Here is a 19,175-nt window from a genome sequence, read left to right as displayed (position 1 = left end):
AAAGGTCATCAAATATCAAAATATCAAAGGTGTTTGCCCACAATTTAAAGATCCGGTGGAGGTGTTCACCTCATCTGAGCCTTTAGATTAAAAGACATTGACGAAGCACAACGCATACAGAAGGTTGGGAGGTGCGGCTTTAGTGAGTCATAAACATAGATCCACAACATTGAACTTCTTATATGACTAGTTTTTGAATTAACACGGCAGAGATTAAAGTTTGATCCAAAGCTCATAAAGGGGAAAAGAAGCCATAGTTTACAGTATATGTATGTAAATGCACGAGTTGCACTTCCATTTGTCATGTAGTTACTGGACTCTGGGGAGGTGAAACTACAATACCGAGCTGCAGCGCTGCATTCATTATTGAACCGTACATTTATTTATCATGAAAACTTAAAACTGGATCAGGGCGGGGTGTGGGGGGGTATGGAGGCTGCCTTATCCCACTTTAGGGGCATTAAGCTTTAAAAGGCAGTGGATTGAGTGCAGGAGCTGAACTCTGCTGGGTGGACTCGTTGGGATTTCCCACGATGCTGCAGCGGCGTGCAATGCTGCCTGCTCACAATCACTCAGCAGCTGAGTCTCAGTGATGGTGTTAATGACAGGGTGGGGGGAGGGGATGAAGGGAGGGGGGGGGGCACAGGAATGTCTTTATAGTTTCCTGTGAGTTGATGCTTCCTGGATTCCTCAAGCTTTTCAAACATTATAATTGGTTTCTTCCGACGTTATAATACATATGCCACCAAAGAGTTTACACACTGCAAAAACTCAAAATCTTTCCAAGAATATTTGCCTTATTTCTTGTCAAAATGTCTCATTTCTAGTCAAAACTAATCTCTTTCCACTTAAAATAAGACTCATCACCTACAAATTAACTTGTTTTTAGATCATTTACACTTGTTTCAAACAAATTTTCACTTGAAATAAGTAGAAAAATCTGCCAGTGAAAGAAAGTTTTCTGTGTTTGTAATAAGAAAGAAAAACTTGCTCCACTATCAGATTTTTCTACTTAATTCAAGTGAAAATAAGCTTGAAAGAAGTAAAAAGTGTCAAAAAAAACAAGCTACTTTTTAATGTGATGAGTCTTATGTAAGTATTATGAGATTTGTTTTTGACTAAAAATGACATTTTGACTAGAAATATGACAAATATTCTTGAGTTTTTGCAGTGCAACCTACAAGCTTCAGATTAGTTACCATGACTTTTTTGGTATAAGGGATCCTCTGGCCCCCTTCTTATCATACATCAAGTCAAACAGCCCGAAGACAAATGGAGAAAAACCAGGATCCTTCATTTCGCAGTCGTTGAGCAGATGTATCCCGGCAACAGGGAGTCGTCGTCATCATCAGTCTGCATCAGTTTGATTTTTAAAACGATCTCCAGCCCCGCAGCCATTTAGGGTAATGGCGTGATTTGTCTCCTTACAACAGTTTACTTTTTTAACTTCAGAGCAGCGGCAGCGGCGGCGGTGGTGGAAGTACCAGAGAAGTTTTTTTTTGTTTACTTTACCTTGGAATTGAAAAGCCGTTAGCACTATTGGATTTCCTTTATCATCCCAGAGGAGACAATTACAAATCGATGAGTGGCGCTGGTGGTGGTGGTGGTGGGAGCGTTTGCTAACACCCATTCATCTCTTTGATTGTCACAGCAACAGCACAGAGCCAATAAAGCGAGTTGTAACAAACAGGAAGTTTGGTTGTGTGGAAAGATTTTCACAATATAAAGACAGATAAAGATCCGATTAACCAACATGAAGGAGAACTTCTTGTTTTATTCTGGGATCCAGCCTCTGATGCAGTGTGACACGTCATCAAATGATCATAACCTCAGTTCATCAGGGTGTTTGGTCCCGTGAAGCAGCCAGAACAGATCAGATCCTGGATCAGTGTGTCTGATCCACAGCCAAACAGAGGCTCCTTCGTGCCTCCTCTCTGGACCCCTCACCTCCTGCACCTCCTTGATCCGGTCCTCCCAGTGCTCGGCCACTTCTAACGTGATGGTGACAGGGAATCTGCAGCCTTTCACCTCAGGCTATGTTTACACCGTTTTTCAGGGGAAATCTGCATGCATAGGCTACTAGTGGTGTACAGCCAGTGCACTATTTGTATTCGAGTTCGGATTTGGGCTTTTAAAAAAAAACTTCAGATTTGTTTTTCGTATTCGGGAAGAAACCAGAAGTGGGCGCACTAGAGACTTCCGCCGAGCTAGCCCGGCTAACTTCCGCATTAGCTCTCAGCTAACTAGAGCGGGAATAAAATAATTTAATCGTGCAGCTCAGTCTTCTAGACTTTTCAAACGTAATCGGACTGAATGGATCAAATTCTGGTTGTGAAACAAGTCGTTTCGTGAGGTTGTGACACTCAAAAAAATCCGACATGTTTGTTGTTATTTTCCTGTACCGGCGCCTGTGACGTAAATGCGTACACAACGTGAGGAGATTGGCGCAGACTTCCGCGTTTTTACCCTTGAAGATTTCCATTCTGGAGGGTGGTTTCACTTTTTTGCATTTTTAAGCCCCAAAACACCATCGTCGTCTTAATGAAAGGCACATCCAATAAAATATTTAGTTGTTTAACATCAGCTCAGACTCACTTTTTGTTTTGATGCCAACAAACATTCACGTTCACCATGTGGTCCAGCCAGTGGTGCCAATTTTTGGGGGATGTGTTATTCACTTTCTGTTGTTTTGGCCTTTTCCCTGTACTCTGAACTAGTAGATGGTGTTAGAGTGAAATCTGTGACACGTCAGAAGCTGTTGCACATTTCCAGCCTTTGGAAGAGCGTGTACGTACGTAAATGAGATTGAAGATTGGAGCATGAAAACTGAAAGTCAGTTTTAAATTCTTTTATCCTCATGGATATGTTTTTTTTTGTATTTGTCTGCAGCCACAATAGTGCCATACCTGCTGTTTCAGTAATACTGTATGTCCTTGTCAGTGGCTGGTGTGATTGCAGCAATAAGCGCCACAGTTTGTCCAGAACAAATCTCTTCGATTTTTTTTTTCACAGTACAACCGACTGTGATGATTGTAGCGTTCACCAGAGCTGAATGAATGAATGAACCAATCAGCTGCAGCCAGACCACTCAGATGGAGCTGGCAACTTATTATTTGAGCTTTTACCGTTATTATTTTTTGTTATACTGAATCCAGTGTGGCCTTTAAAGGGTTTCTGGACGATCATTAAGTGTCATTCGGTATTTGTAATGACAAATTGACATTGTTTTGGTTGTCTTGATTATGACAACTTGACATTAATCAAAGTGACATGACCAGAAGTTGTCTTTGCCATGACAACTTGACATTAAATTAGTTTGGGATGTCCTTATTATGACAAGTCCTCATCAAACTCATCAAATACAAAATTATCTCATAGCGTGGTGAATGTGCAGGTCACAATTTTTGCGTTTTGGAGTTGTTGGATTGTGTAATTGATGAGTTTGATGAGGGAAACCAAGAAATCCCATTAGCCTCCGTAGCGTAGCTCTGAGCAGCTCGCGGCTCTGCTCCGCCGTTCTGAAAATAGCTTGCACCGACAATTAAAGCAGAAGTAAGTGGAATATTTGTGTTAATATAAGTCTTAAATAGTTATATCTTCTGACAGCAATCACTTATATAGAGTGTTTGGTCTGAAACACGGGTCTGTCGGTCACTCTGCTCTGCTGTAAGCCGAGGAGAAAACTTTCCTTGTATCCTACAACCTTTATCCAATGAGGAGAGAGAACGGCATGAAGGGGCGGTCCTCTCTGTGTGTGCAGCCAAGTGATGCGCCAGAATGTGGTGACGTAGGGACGAGGGCGGTGACTGCTAACTCCATCGGCTGACAAGAAGTTAGCCAAAATGACCGGATCGCTTACTTCTGCTTTAAAGGTAACGAACCTACTCCTAAAACTATAGGGATTATGGCAATGGGCCAATTTGCCAAAATGTTGAACTATCCCTTTAATAGTTTATTATTATATATTTACATCATTATTACCTAACTGCTGTATCTTGGAAAATGGAGCCAATTCCCTCTCAGGACTTAATCTTTCTTTATCAGTGACCCAATTCAGTGTTATTAAACCAAATGATGAGCCGCCTCTACTCTCTCAGGCTGCTACAGGTTGGTTCACAGCTTCTCGGTCCTGGTCAGATTGTGTTTCAGTCACAAACAGGAAGCAGAAGCTACAGAGGCTGCGTGGGCGCTAGAAACGTGTCGACTGTCGACGGTTTAAAGCCTCGGCAGAATAAAATGATCCTCTCAGTCTCTTTACCTCTCGGCTCATTCTGCTCTCAGTCTATTGTTGTTCCTGCCACGCGCTATTCATTTGCCTTTGTCCACTAATTCTGCCCTGGCGCTTTTCTCCTTAAAACCATTTTCCAGCCGCGTTGTCGTCGTCGTTGTTACAGATTAAATTGTTGACGAGGAGGCGACACAATAGTGATGTATTGTGCTGCTGTCAGGGTCGACCCCCGTCCTGCAAATTTGTCTTTTTCTGTTTGTCTTGTGATGTGACCGGTGAAAAGCATCGGGGCAATAAAACCACTTAAATTAGATTTGAGCCGCACTTGATGTGATACGATTTGAATTATGTCTCGGCCGCCTCCTAATGATTAAATATTGGATTTCTGCTGTTTTTTTTCCCATAAGAAGTAGAAGAAAAAGGCAGTGGCTTTGTTATTGTCATACAGACAATTGGATCTGAATTGCTTGTCTGAGCATCGACTTATTTCGCACAGCATCTATTGTGTCTCACTAAGTGCCACTCATCTGGTTTGCCTTCACCACCAGTTTTCCTAATAGCCGAGGATCAGCTCGATAAATGACGCGTCATTAAAGCTGCGTTCACAGTAATATGTAAATCATTTGTTCTGCTCGGCCTTTTTTTTTTTTTTCCTTTTTCTCATCAACAAAGGTTTCCCTCAGTGGAGTGTCAGTGGGTTCAGGTGTACGGCCGGAAACAATGCACGCTATTGTACACATTAGTGTCGAGAAGGAAAGCAAGACGGTGTGCAAACATGCACATGAGACTCTCAGACTCCAGCATTTATGCACCTACACACACTTATGGACACACACAAACCCACACACACACACACACACACACACACTCGTGCACACCTTAAGTGGGCAGGAGCTGACAAGCTATCCGATGTCTGGAGGCAAATTCCAGGCTGTAAATCCGCCTCCCCTCCGGGCTCCAAGAGACAGTTGGTGGACAACACACAGCGCAACACAACGCACAACATCACATATGCAAAGCGTGAACCTGAACCGTGTTGGATCACTGTTGCTCGCCACTTTCCGTCACTTCCAGTCGGTTTTCACACAAAGAATCGTGTTTTTTCTTGTAGAAGCCTCAAAACCTCAGTATCAACGCGCTGCTCCTTTGCATTAATTAAAGGTCGCTCCATCTCTTCACCTCCTCGCCTCAGCGCGGCCGACTGGGTGGGTGGAGACAGATGGAGATACAGAGGAGATGAAGGGAAGCTGTTGTGGAGGAAGTAAATGAATATTGATGGAGATCCGATCATGTTTCGTTGAGTAAGGAACAAGTTGCACTGCAAAAACTCTTTGTCTTATTTCTTGTCAAAATGTCTCAATTTTAGTCAAAACTAATCTCTTTCCACTTAAAATAAGACTCATCACCTAAAAATTCACTTGTTTTTAGATCATTTTCACTTGTTTCAAACAAATTTTCAATTGAAATAAGTAGAAAAATCTGCCAGTGAAAGAAAATATGCTTGAAAAAAGTAAAAAGTGTCTACAAACAAGCTACTTTTTCAATGTGAGGAGTCTTATTTTAAGTATAGTTAGATTTGTTTTGACTAGAAATGACATTTTGACTAGAAATAAGACAAATATTCTTGGTAAGATTTTGAGTTTTTGCAGTGTGCTTCTGAAGATCTCATATTGTAGACGATCCTACTTTGACATATGACCTACTGTCTTGTAAAGGCGATATGTTCAGAATATATTTCACAATAAAACCAGGACAGAAATATGATTCAGGTGTTGGATTGTGAAAAAAACATTTCCACCTGAGGACTTCGTCTTCCTGGTTTTGATGTCGCCCTGAAGGAAAAACACATTTTCCTCCTGATGTGTTTGTGACTCCGGCAGCAGAGCAGTCAGTCGCCCGTCGCATTTCCATTTCCTCCTAATTATCTCTCCTCAGAGCGGGGCGGACTTCTGCACAGAAGCAGAATCAATGTGAATGATGCCGTATAGACACATGAGAGGAATGAGATACATCATCATGTTTGGCTGCTGCTGCTGCTGCTTGTGTTGTTGTGTAGCACTACTGTAATAATGTAAACGATCACTTGCTTCGCCGTTCGTTCTGCAGCAGAAACAGGAAGAGGGGAATCGTTTCTGGAAGTGCATCACGTCCCCAGAAATGAAATCTATATGATGGCCCCCACCTCAAATTATGACCCCCATCCCATCAGCACAAAAGCAAAGTAATGAATCTGATTCTTCTAACGCCCACGCACACCTGAAATTTTTGGGGGCAGCGCGGGAATCAATATGCACTCTCCGCCCCGCAACAAATTAGATATCCAAACCGCAATAAAACCCGATGAACGGCTGCCTATTGTTCTTACTCTCCTCCCATTATTAATGCAGCCTGACAGGAAGCCTATTTAATATGCCTCCGAGTGTGTGTTTGTTTTATGACTCTTCATATCAAGGTCCGTGTGTGTGTGTACAGTATGTGTGTGTTGAGCTTGTTTTGGCAGCTCGATGTGTGTGTATGTGTGTGTGTTGATGTCACTCAGACGTGGCCGCAATGAGTTGAGTCGAGTCGGTGCTGGTGGTGGTTGTGGAGGTGGACGCCGGTAAACTCAATCAAGGTGACAGGTCTTTCATCTCGGCTAACCAATTAAAGCTGCTGTATTTGACATCCAGCAAAGAAGGGGATTATGGGTAGACAGACGGGGGGGAAAGAGAGGGGGGGGGTGATGGTGGCGGGATGTCAGGTTGAAGGTTTTTGGGGGCGACGATGACTTTACAAAGTTGTCGCTCTGACACTGAGGTGCTCCCCAAAGGGTAACGGTTTTTTGTAGACACATGCACACACGCACATACACACACTTGCACATGCACATGCACACACGCACACACACATGCACACACATCAGCGTCGAGCGGCGGTCTGCTGGCTGTCATGCCGTGTGTACACAAGACCCGCATCCAGCTGACAGCTCTGTGAAAGAATCTGGAGAGGAGCAATTATAAACACACACATCAACACTTCAGTGCAAATATCCCTAAAAAAAAAGTGCAAACACACACATACACAGACACACATACACATACACACAAGCAGACACACACACACACACACACACACACACACACACACACGGTGGTGGTGCTGCCGGCCAGTCGGTGACAGGCCTTTTGTCTTCCACCTCCACCTCCAGCAGCAGCATGTCGGCTGCTGCTGCTGCTGCTGCCAGAGCTGATAGTGCTGCTGCTCAGCTATTTGTCTTCACGCTGCCAAAGCCACATCAAAGGCTGCACAGAGGGGGGGGGGGGGGGGGGGCAGCTGGGGGTAAAGGGTAGAAGGGGTGGGGGAGGTGGGGTATATAGTGTAAGGGAGCATGTAAGGGAAAGGTTAAATAAAACAGGTGCAGGGAAAGGTAGATTTAATGCGGATATCAGTGTCACGAAGGGTTAAAGGTGTGTCATTCATAAAAACCCAAAGAAAATGCTGCTTGTGACAGACAATAAAGTTTTTTGAATTGAATTGAATTATCAGGTGCGAGCAGTTTAGAAACTCATCCAATCTGTTCACTTCCTCCATCCTTCCTTCCTTTCTGCCTTCCTTCTTTCCACAGTCCTTTTTTCCTTGCGTCTTTCCTTCCTTCCCTTCGTCCTTCCCTTTTCTTTCTTCCTCTTTTGATCCAGTTGACCTGGTCTCTCTCCTCCCTCCATCTTTCTTTCCTTCCCTTTTCCCTTCCTTCTTTCCACAATACTTTTTGCCTCCCTCCCTTCCTTCCTTCCCTTCGTCCGTCCGTCCTTCTTCCTTCTTTTTTGACCCAATCTGTTCCCTCCCTCCATCTACTGTATCTTTCCTTCCTTTTTCCCTTCCTTCTTTCCTCCCATCGTTCCCTTTGTCCTTCCTTCCTCCTTTCCCTTTGTCCTTCCTTCTTTCTTTCCCTTCGTCCTTCCTTTCTTCCTTCTATCCCTTTATCCTTCCTTCCTTCCTTCCTTCCTTCCTTCCTTCCCCTTCCTTCCTTCCTTCCTTCCTTCCCTCATCCTTCCTGCCTTCCTTCCTTCTTTCTTACCCTTCGTCCTTCCTTCTATCCCCTTATCCTTCCTTCCTTACTTCTTTCCCTTTGTCCTTCCTTCCTTCCTTCCTTCCTTCCTTGACCCAGGAAGACAACAGGAGGTTTTAAAGTTGTGTCATTCATAAAAACCCTAAAGAAAATGCTGGTTATCAGATGGGAGCAGTTTAGAAAGGGTTCAAAACTGTAAAATCCAACTTTATATTATATTGTTAAATTAAAATCCACCAGTTTACAGTTGATTAATTCCATATTTATTCGCTTTTATTAAATTCTGGGTCATTTATTATTCCATAACTTCCCATAATTTGTTGAGACATGTCATTGTGTTTCCATATCCCATAAACTCTCCTCGTCTGTAACTGATTGTGGAAGGTCGGTGTGATTTGTTCTGGCCCCGTCATCGCCGTTTCCTCCTCCAGCTCTTAAATCATCCTCAAAGCGATCGTTTTACGTTTCATTATCAACACTGGATAGTCGGACTATTAACCACGCTCCGCCGCTCAGAGAGGGAACGTATTTCACACAGGTCTAGTGCTGCTGCTGCTGCTGCTGCTGGCGCGCGGCCGCGTTGGATCGGGCTTCATCGCCGGAGCTGCTTGCTTGCTGGCTTGGCAGCGACTCTGGTGCTAATGTGTAACTTCTGATTGGTGAAGCGCAGCGCCGGTTTCATCCCGGGCTTGTGTTACCTCGAGCTGGCAGGAAACTCTGCAGCAGCAGCAGGGAGGGAGGGAGAGAGAAGGAGGGAAGGAGAGAGGGAACAGCGAAGTGGCTGAAGCTCATTCACAGACTCACTGACACCACCTGTGTAACTTCACAGCTCCTCGGAGCAGAGCTGCTTTCAGTTAGGATGCATTTAAATGCTGCTAAATTAGTGATAAAGTGCACAGAAAAGAAGAAACAAAACAAATCAGCGTTGCCCTCAGCTGGGTTTCTCAGCGCAGCGTGGGACTTCTGGTTGCTTCTGAGCGCTTCTTACTGAAAATTATTGCATCCTTTTTTTTCTTTTTAGTCCCCCCACAGAGAAAACCCTCTGCAGCAGAAAAACACTGATGCAGCAAAGTTGGAAACTAGGATGTCATTTTATTTTATTGTATTCATGATGCGAAGCCTGCGAAGCTAGTTCAGGCAGACGACTCAAGCCGCGCCCATCCTGATCAGCTGATCAGTCACATGCTATCCTCGCCCAGATAGGGCGGGCTATTTAAATCTCCCAGCTCACCTGCTCGCTCCTGGCTATGCTTCTGCTGCTATGCCGCTGCTCTGCTTTCGCCGCTGCTGCTTCTGCTGCCCTGCTGCCCATGAGGTTTTGCAAACCCACCACCTCCCCAGCATCCACCTGTGGGCTCTGTCTCTTGATCCCTTGTGGGGGGTCAGCTTCATTCCCTGTAAATGTCTGGCAAGGCAGATCATTCAGGGAACGAATATGAGTCAGAGCCTGACGCCAAACCTGCTGCAACCATGCTCAAGAATATGCTATCCATGCTGTGCTTCAGCTTGCTATGCTTATGCTCAATAAATGATTTCTTCTCATTCCAGAGTTGTCTGATTGAACTGTTATTGTGGCAGCAGAGGCGGATTGGGAGCTCTTTCCCTTTGTGTACACTGCAAAAACTCAAAATCTTACCAAGAATATTTGTCTTATTTCTAGTCAAAATGTCATTTCTAGTCAAAACAAATCTAATTATACTTTAAATAAGACTCATAACAGCTTGATTTAAGACACTTGTTTACTTTTTTCCAAGCATTTTTCAGTAGAAAAATCTGATAGTGGATACATTTTTCTTTCTTATAACAAGCACAAAAACACTTGCTTTGACTGGCAGCTTTTTCTATACTTAATTAAATTGAAAATGAGTTTGAAACAAGTGAAAATGATCTAAAAACAAGTTAATTTTTAGGTGATGAGTCTTATTTTAAGTGGAAAGAGATTAGTTTTGACTAGAAATGAGACATTTTGACAAGAAATTAGACAAATATTCCAAGATTGTGTCCATGTAGTGAAGATAAAACCTATATGTCCTGTGTGTGTCCTCTGTCTGTTCTCAGAGTGTCATCCCTCCTGTTGGCACTGCACCGGCCCACATGCGGACAACTGCACGTCCTGTCCGTCCTCCTCCGGCCTGCACGAGGGTCTCTGCCTCGCCTCCTGCCCGCAAGGCTTCTTCACCCAGGACAATCAGTGCCAAGGTGAGAGCACGTACTGTAGCTATGTACACTGCAAAAATTCAAAAATCTTTCCAAGAATATTTGTCTTCTTTCTTGTCAAAATGTCTCATTTCTAGTCAAAACTAATCTCTTTCCACTTAAATTAAGACTCATCACCTGAAAATTAACTTGTTTTTAGATCATTTTCACTTGTTTCAAACAAATATTCACTTGAGATAAGTAGAAAAATCTGCCAGTGGAAGCAGGTTTTTTGTGCTGTCAGATTATTTTAAGTGAAAATATGCTTGGAAGAAGTAAAAAAGTGTATAAAAACAAGCTACTTTGACCAGAAATGACATTCTGACTAAAAATAAGACAAATATTCTTGGTAAGATATTTGATTTTTTGCAGTGTAGACCACATCAGCTGCTGTGTTTCTGACATGATACCTACTAACTAACCCCCTGAACACCAGCAGCTCTAACCTCAGCTGCTCTAACCAGGACTGGAGGTCCACGCTGTCCAAAAAATGCCCTCAGGGCTGGAGGCTGCTCAGTGTGTTCAAACCTGTCACACTGTTTTATAATCCAGTTCTGCTCCTGCTGTGAAACCTAATGAATTCCTGAAGAAAAAAACAGAAAACAATCACGGTTGTCATAGTTACTAACAGCCTCAAAACTAGTTATTCTCCAGAATTAAGGTCACTCTACTTGTTCTGATTACATCACACACACACACACACATGCTGCAGTTGCCTCAGATACAGTATTTTTCACATCAAACTGCAGTTTATTTTGGATTTTTTTGTATAAATGAGCTCTGAGGTTACACAGACGTTGAGGTTTGAAGCCGTTAGCTGATTTAGAGCAGAGAAGGAGGATTGATATCTGGTAAAAGAAGAATAAAAAAAGCTGTGTTATTTCATTTAATTTCAATTATTTGGATCTCCATTAGCTTTGGCAAAGCCATTGCTACTCTTCCTGGAGTCCATACCCAACTCAATGATCTTTCACTGCATCAATATACAAACACAGAAAACACATCACACCTGACCGGACAAACACACACATACACTAGAACAGAACAGAAAACCGAAAAGACCAAGAAAAAAATGGTTATGTAAAATGTCTAGTAGAAGTGTTTCTGCCCTCTATTCACCTTTTTTACCACACGTAAATGCACAAGGGTATTTTACTGACGTGTTAGAAACCTGAAACTCACTTAAACTTTTGTTAACCACAGACCTTATTTGAGTTTTTTTTTTTTTTTAAACCAAAATCTCATTCAAAATCTCATTCAAAATCTCATTCAAAAAACATATTGACTTTTAAGTATACATTTTTTTGGCTTTTCAATATGGCTTTTAGATAATATAATAATAACTTAGTGCCTTTCAATATACCCACAACCAGGATTAGTACTGTATGACAGTTTTGTGGTATTGTTTTTTAACACAGTGGTATCAGATCAGTATGAGTTTAGCTTTCAGGAAGGAAACAATGTTATCAGAGCATCTTTAACCTCAAACTGCTTAATAATCAGAATATAAACCAAACGAAACGTTGCTCCGTCTCTGACGCGTGAGCTGAAAGAGTTTGTCTGCAGAAGAAACAGCTTCTGCATTTTATTACTACTGTAGAAAAAAAGTTTGTGAGAAGCTGTGATAGATTTATGGGACAATGGTGCAATCACTCAAACAAATTTCACATATTTCTTCACACGCAGAGGGAAATTAAACCGATACTGTAAACGAGCCAAATTGTAATTATAGGAGAGATGTTTTTCTTCCCCTTCTTCTCCTTCTTTTTCTACTCTTTTTTTTTCTTTTCTGCAGAAGCCGTTTGAAGGGACTCGGGGGAGTTATGATCTGATCTGTTAACGAGTCCAGTTAGTTTTTTTTTCCTAGTTTAGTCAGTGTAATGAAAAGCACTTTGATTACACAAAATCAATTAATGTGGAACGTGTGCGGGAACATGCAACAACGTGTTCGAGATCATCCACACAGACTTTGATGCGTTTTCATGCGAGGTCATCGGTGCAGGGTTTTAACAGTGTGGTGTTAAGTCAGGGTCAGTGTGTGTGTGTGTGTTTGTGTTCATGCACAGTTGCACAGATTTAACACGGTTAATGATTTTCATCGTGTTTGAACGCAGCACAACAAACAACGAGCGGCAGGAGTATAATCAAGGTCAGATTGACTCTTATACCTCCCACATATAGCACTGAGCTGAATATAGTAGCTAAATAACCTATAGATCTAAGGAGTAACACACACACATACAAAGACACATACATATTCACAATTACCCGCATCTTTAATGAAAATCCATTCGCTCCATTCTGCCGTTCATTACCTCGGCTCAGTTTCCTGCCTCTGACCTTTTCTGTTTCCATCCAACAGCTTCTCACACTGCAAAAACTCAAAATCTTTCCAAGAATATTTGTCTTATTTCTTGTCAAAATGTCTCATTTCTAGTCAAAACTAATCTCTTTCCACTTAAAATAAGACTCATCACCTAAAAATTAACTTGTTTTTAGACAGTTTTCATTTGTTTCAAACTAATTTTCAATTGAAATAAGTAGAAAAATCTGCCAGTGAATGTGAAAGTATAATAATTAGATTTGTTTTGACTAGAAATGACATTTTGACTAGAAATAAGACAAATATTTTTGGTAAGATTTTGAGTTTTTCTGTTTATCCAGAGGAGATAAAAAAAACTAAATAAAAAAAACTAAAATAAACTGCAGTAAACAATGCTGGATCTTTTATTAATACGACTTGGGTTGAATAATTAAAAACGGCACACACAGATGTCTACCTACACAACCTACACAGCTAAGAAGAAGGAGAAGAACAGTATGTTTTTTAGATTATGTTCCCTCTCTCGGATGGAAACATAAATGGGCTTTGTTTGCTCGCTGGGCTTCGTCTCCTTCATTAGGAGCTTCCCACCCACATCCCACGCCGAAGAAACTATTGTATTTCTGCCTGGAAGAGAATAAACTTACCACAAAGTTTTGGTGCTTTTTTGTTGTTGTTGTTGGTGTGGGGTGTTTGTTTTTTTTGTAACTACAACAGTTACTTTAGTTGAAGCTCTGTTTAATCGATATTTTTTTATTGGAAGAGCAACGAGCGAATGAAATACCTGTGAGTTGAAGTGAGGTGAGGTGAGGAGAGAGTCAACAAGCCTTTTGATTTTGCCTCTTTACACAAACAAACTCTCCAGCTGCAGAGAGAGAGAGAGAGAAGCTGGTGAAGAAAGAGAAACCTGTAGAAACTAACAGGAGGTGAATATTGAATTCACATTCATTCATCAGGTGGATAAAAAGATGCAAAGATAAAAGGAAGATGGTGTTGCTGCGTTGCATATCTGATGGATGTGTAACCAAGCAACTGTTTGCAGAATGATGTTAAAGGTCCCAATATTTATATTTTTTCCTACCAGAACCATAAATATCATCAGTTGTAGACACTGGACTTGGAGATACTAAGCATTTAAGTGAAGTAGCGGATGGATCCACACATTATGTTATCAAGTTGATCTGAAGTGTTGATCCATGAGAAGATATATAGTGGTTTTAAGAACCAAAAACTCTGGAGCTCTAGTAACAACAGGTCGGTGTCAGCCAATCAGAAGAGAGGAGGAGGCTCTGAGTCTCTATTTCTGATTGGCTGACTGTTTTCTGAGTGATCCAATAAATAAAAAAGCAGATTTCAGAATAAAACACTCAGAGAAACCAAATCTTGCAAGTTGTCGGATGGTGCTGTCCAAGTGGTGAGGAGGCGGGGCTTTGGGTAACTGCTTTGTAGTGACATCACAAAGTGACAGGAAGTCCTGACGGCTGGTTTTAAGGCTCAGTTTCTGAATACAGGCTGTGTTCATTTCTCTGTGGACTGAGGCTTTGATACTTTCACAGTGTTAATATAGAACCTAGAGCTGCTTTATAATCACACTATACATGGACATCTACCTTTATACTATGGAGCTTTAACACAAACATCTACCTTTATACTGTATGGAGCTTTAATACAAACATCTACCTTTATACTGTATGGAGCTTTAACACAAACATCTACCTTTATACTGTATGGAGCTTTAACACAAACATCTACCTTTATACTGTATGGAGCTTTAATACAAACATCTACCTTTATACTGTATGGAGCTTTAATACAAACATCTACCTTCATATAATCTGGGGACACCGCTTGTTTTCTGTAATGACAGAGTTTGGGTTTAGTATGTGTTTCTGTTCTTCTAGATAAACAGTGAGAGACAAACAGCTCGGACCAAAACGGTTGTGTAACAGCTCTCCATAAATGAAATGACCTGTCTGCTGTAAATATTGTACCTGCTTTATATCTCCTGGTTGTTGTGTGGAGAGTATGAACCATCACCATTATTCCCTCCAAACATCAATGTGCTTTAATGGCCATTTCATTTCTTTTCGCAGCAGCTCAATGTGCGTTGATGGTTAAAAACACAGTTAATAACACTTGAGCTGTACTTAATGAAAACCTCCATCATGATTGGATTCATCTCCGACTCCTCCTCTACATCGTTTTTCCTGCCTCTTCTCATTCTGTCCTCTTCATCTTTGCTCTCTTCTCTTTTTTATTCCTCCTTCTCTGTTTCCAACCCACTTCCACTTCCCTTTCCTCTACTATCCTGTCACTTTCTATACATTTTCATCACCAATTTAAAGGAATAGTTCACCCAAAATTTAAATTTCACTCATTATCTACTCACCCTCATGTGGACTAAGGGCTGGGAGAAGTTTCAGAGTCCTCCGTGGCTTCTCTGAGTTACAGGGGGTCTCGGCGTAGCAGTGCATGTCCATATAACGGTTGCAAATGGATACCAACTGTCTTCGTAACAAAAAGACACACCAAAACACATCCAAATACCTCCATGCTGCTCGTATGTAATGTCCGTCTTGTATTGAAGCCCTGAAATGCGAAATTGTCCCGAAAAAAATTTAATAAGTCTATTTTTCAAGCTTGTTTGTAGTGGAAGCTCCTCGAAGCTCCTCTTCCCGGTTCGTCAAATTTGGACGAGCAGCATGGAGGTATTTTTGGATGTTTTTTGGTGTGTCTAATTTCAATTATGGGTGAACTATCCCTTTAACTTATTTATCTCATCCTCTTCTTCCCATGCCAGCGTGCCACCCGTCCTGCCAGACTTGCACCGGCTCGTCCCAGGCCGACTGCACCTCCTGCCCCCCGCTGGGCTCCCTGCTCAACGGCTACTGCAGGACCAGCTGCCAGGACGGCTCCTTCCTCAACGCCGCCAGTGGACAGTGCCTCGGTAAGTCGGCTTTAAATACTATGTTTGGGTGTTTGGACGGTGTCTTTTAAAGGGATAGTTCAACATTTTGGCAAGTTGGCCCATTGCCATAATCCCTATAGTCATAGCAGTAGGTTCATTACCTTTAATTGTTGGTGCAAGCTATTTTTAGAACTGCTCAGAGCTACGCTACGGAGGCTCATGGGATTTCTTGGTTTCCCTCATCGAACTCATCAATTACACAATCCAACAACTCCAAAATGCTCTGGTGGACAAGTTGTGACCTGCACATTCACCACGCTATGAGATAATAACAGAACGTTACCAGACAGAGTTGTTTTAGAGGGAAATGCAGAGACTGCTTGATGAAAAACTGTCCCCGATGGGAATGTGCATCAGCGGTTTTGCATGAATTTACCTCTAAAACAACTCTGTCTGGTAACGTTCTGTTATTATCTCATAGCGTGGTGAATGTGCAGGTCACAACTTGTCCACCAGAGCATTTTGGAGTTGTTGGATTGTGTAATTGATGAGTTCGATGAGGGAAACCAAGAAATCCCATGAGCCTCCGTAGCGTAGCTCTGAGCAGCTCACGGCTCTGCTCTGCCGTTCTAAAAATAGCTTGCACCGACAATTAAAGGTAACGAACCTACTGCTATGACTATAGGGATTATGGCAATGGGCCGATTTGCCAAAATGTTGAACTATCCCTTTAAACCACAACAGGTCATTAGTGTTTGTATTCTTTTTTTAAGCCCCACTGGGAATAAAACTCAACAACTTCACTGGGGTTTAAAAGCCCTGGTATCTGTCCACAACGTGATTAGATCTATAGCAAAAGAAAATTAGAAAAAAAAAACTCCAAAGTGAAGATGAAATCCTTCAAATTAAAAGCAGTAGTAATGTGAATTCTCTTGTATCTTTCCTCTCCAACTTCAAATTGGAAATGAGCTTATTTCCATAAACGCACCTCCACCGTGTAATTTAAAAAAGACAAAACAAACAAAAAACAACTTTTAATGAGTTTCTCAGTTTTTACTTTTCAAAGAATCAGACAAAACTCTCCACATGAAATATCCACTGGGATAAAGACAAAGAGTTTTCCTTCAGATCTCCACTAACAGAAGAAGATGAGGATGAAGCTTCACACTTCCTGCTTCTCTTCTCCCGCAAAATAACAAAAAAGCAGAAAACTGCCGCTTGTCTTTGGCGACAAATATGATAAACTGCCCGAAAGGCAGTTGTCGTTGTCATCCTGCCTCTCGCTGCTTAATGAAATGAGTTTATACCTATTGAAGCGACTGGCTGCAGATTAAACACAGACATGTTTACTCAATGGGAAACAGCATGGAGGAGATAGGGGGACACACACTGACTTTTAATTACAGGTTTTGATGACATGTATTGTTTGGAGATGTGAATCGGCAATCAGATTTCAGCTCACACACACACACACACATGCACACACACAGGTTCACACATACATACATACATCAGATGTGCAGACACACGCACGCACGCTGTGTTTACTGATGAGTCAAAATCAAATCAGGACTGAAATGTTGTTGCTCTTAGATCTCGTAGAAGAACGTTACAAGAACTGAGAAACAAAATGTGAAGATGGAGGAGAGATGAGCATGATTAAGCACATATGCTTGTTTGCAAACACACATACACATACACATAGACACACACATAGACACACACACACACATACACATACACACACACACACACACACACACACACACACACACACACACACACACACACACATACATACACATACACACAACCCTAATCTCAAATGGGTCAAGCTCAGCCAAACTCTAGTTAATAAAAGATGCCTTGTGGCACTTCTGGGCCAAAGAAGTACTCGGGTCATCATTTCTGCCTGGCCAGGACACACACACACATGCACGGACACACACACACACACACGCACACGCACAAACACATACACACACACACACATGCACGCACAAATGCCCTTTCTTGAACAGTAATTCTCAGATTCACACTTAACTCCTGTTTTCTTTTATTCCTGCTTTTTTCACACGCTCTCTTTCTTTCTCATTGCACACACACACTCTCTTCCTCTTCTCTCTCTCTCTGTTTCTCTCTCTCACACACACACACATGCACGCACAGACACACATCCCTGGATTACCTCTGTGCAGCCCGGTGGTGCTGTCACTGTTACATAAGGAGATTCGCTCTCAATCACAGTTGAGTTGCTGCACGAGAGAGAGAGAGAGAGAGCGTCTGTCAGTCAGTCAGCCTCTCCTTCTCTATCCGTCCATATTTCTCTCACACTCCCTCCCTCCCTCCCCCCCTGAGTGTCTTATTACACTCACAGTGTCATTCACAGTTCAGCAATTTGCCAAATTCCTCAAGCTTGTGTCTTTTAAAAGCTTTTTTTTAATCATCTGCGACTTTGTTGGCGGCCAGCGTGCTCAGTAAACAATAATCAGCCAACGTCTCCTGTATTTTACATTAAAATGTAAAAGATGTGACAGTTTCACGTTGACCTGATGTTCACACAGGAAGCGCGAGGTGTGAGTCTAATACCAGCTGCAGTGTGAAACTGTTTCTCACTGTTTCTCCTCCTCCTCTTCCCCTTCATCTTCATCTTCTTCTTCTTTCGCCTCTTTTTTTTTTTTTTTTTTCTCTGATGTGAAGATCTTTTAGAGTTTGTAAAAAAGACTCACAGCCGCCAGAGTTTTACTCTCCGACGTCATCGATTGTGCCGGAAACATTATTTATAACGCTTAAAATAGATGCGCACGTAGGATAAGAGGAATTCATCTCCATAGCAACAAGGGCATGAAACACCGGCATTAAAGACATTGGATCATGTTTGTTTTTTACTGTATTCGGTGCTTTTAACTTCACAATACAATAAGTCCCTAAGCAACAAGTCCCAGTCAGGTTCGCCACCTGCAGCACCTGAGCTGTCGAACTGATGAAGATGTTTTTCAGAGTTTGTTTTCCGCACGTTTGTGACTTCATGTGTGTTTTCTTCTGTTGTGGCGCTGAAGCATTGTAAGCAGAGTTTCTTTTGGGGGATTGCTGCAGCAAGAATCCTCGATTATGTTGCGAGTTTCTTAAAAAAAGTGATGCAATATGCGCAGTATTTATGCAAAAAAGTAAAAAGAAGTGGTTCCCCCCAACTCCCTGTTCTCACTGGGCTACTTCCTTAATGTAAGGAAGAGTCATTTCCAATAAGCAAACATACAACATCACAGAAAGTGCCGGAATATTTAAGTTCTCATGTTGTTTTATATCAAAACTTAATAAACTCACAAAAAATGGCTACTCCCTCCTTCCTGTGTGAAGTAAACATGCAACATTTTCAACTTTCTATGAAGATATACTGTATGTGATTATGAAATCATGCAAAGCCCCGCGCATTTTGCACAGAAATCGTTGATTTTGACGGCGGAAGTGTGGCACC

General features: G+C 42.0%; 1 protein-coding gene across 1 annotated transcript in view; it reads left to right on the top strand.

The window, feature by feature from the left end:
- fras1 (Fraser extracellular matrix complex subunit 1) overlaps window positions 1-19,175 on the top strand; it is a gene marked incomplete at its 5' end in the record, with an annotated part of 337,050 nt that overhangs the window by 171,876 nt on the left and 145,999 nt on the right. The window contains 2 exons of the mRNA XM_083979904.1: window positions 10,332-10,472; window positions 15,593-15,739. Coding sequence (XP_083836030.1) covers window positions 10,332-10,472; window positions 15,593-15,739 — 288 coding nt within the window. The remainder of the gene's footprint in view (window positions 1-10,331; window positions 10,473-15,592; window positions 15,740-19,175) is intronic.

The sequence above is a fragment of the Trachurus trachurus genome (assembly GCF_905171665.1).
Source record: "Trachurus trachurus genome assembly, chromosome: 9".
In the NCBI taxonomy this organism is placed as follows: domain Eukaryota; kingdom Metazoa; phylum Chordata; class Actinopteri; order Carangiformes; family Carangidae; genus Trachurus; species Trachurus trachurus.
The sequence above is the reverse complement of the archived record's forward strand: the minus strand, read 5'-3'. Positions and strand labels throughout refer to the sequence as shown.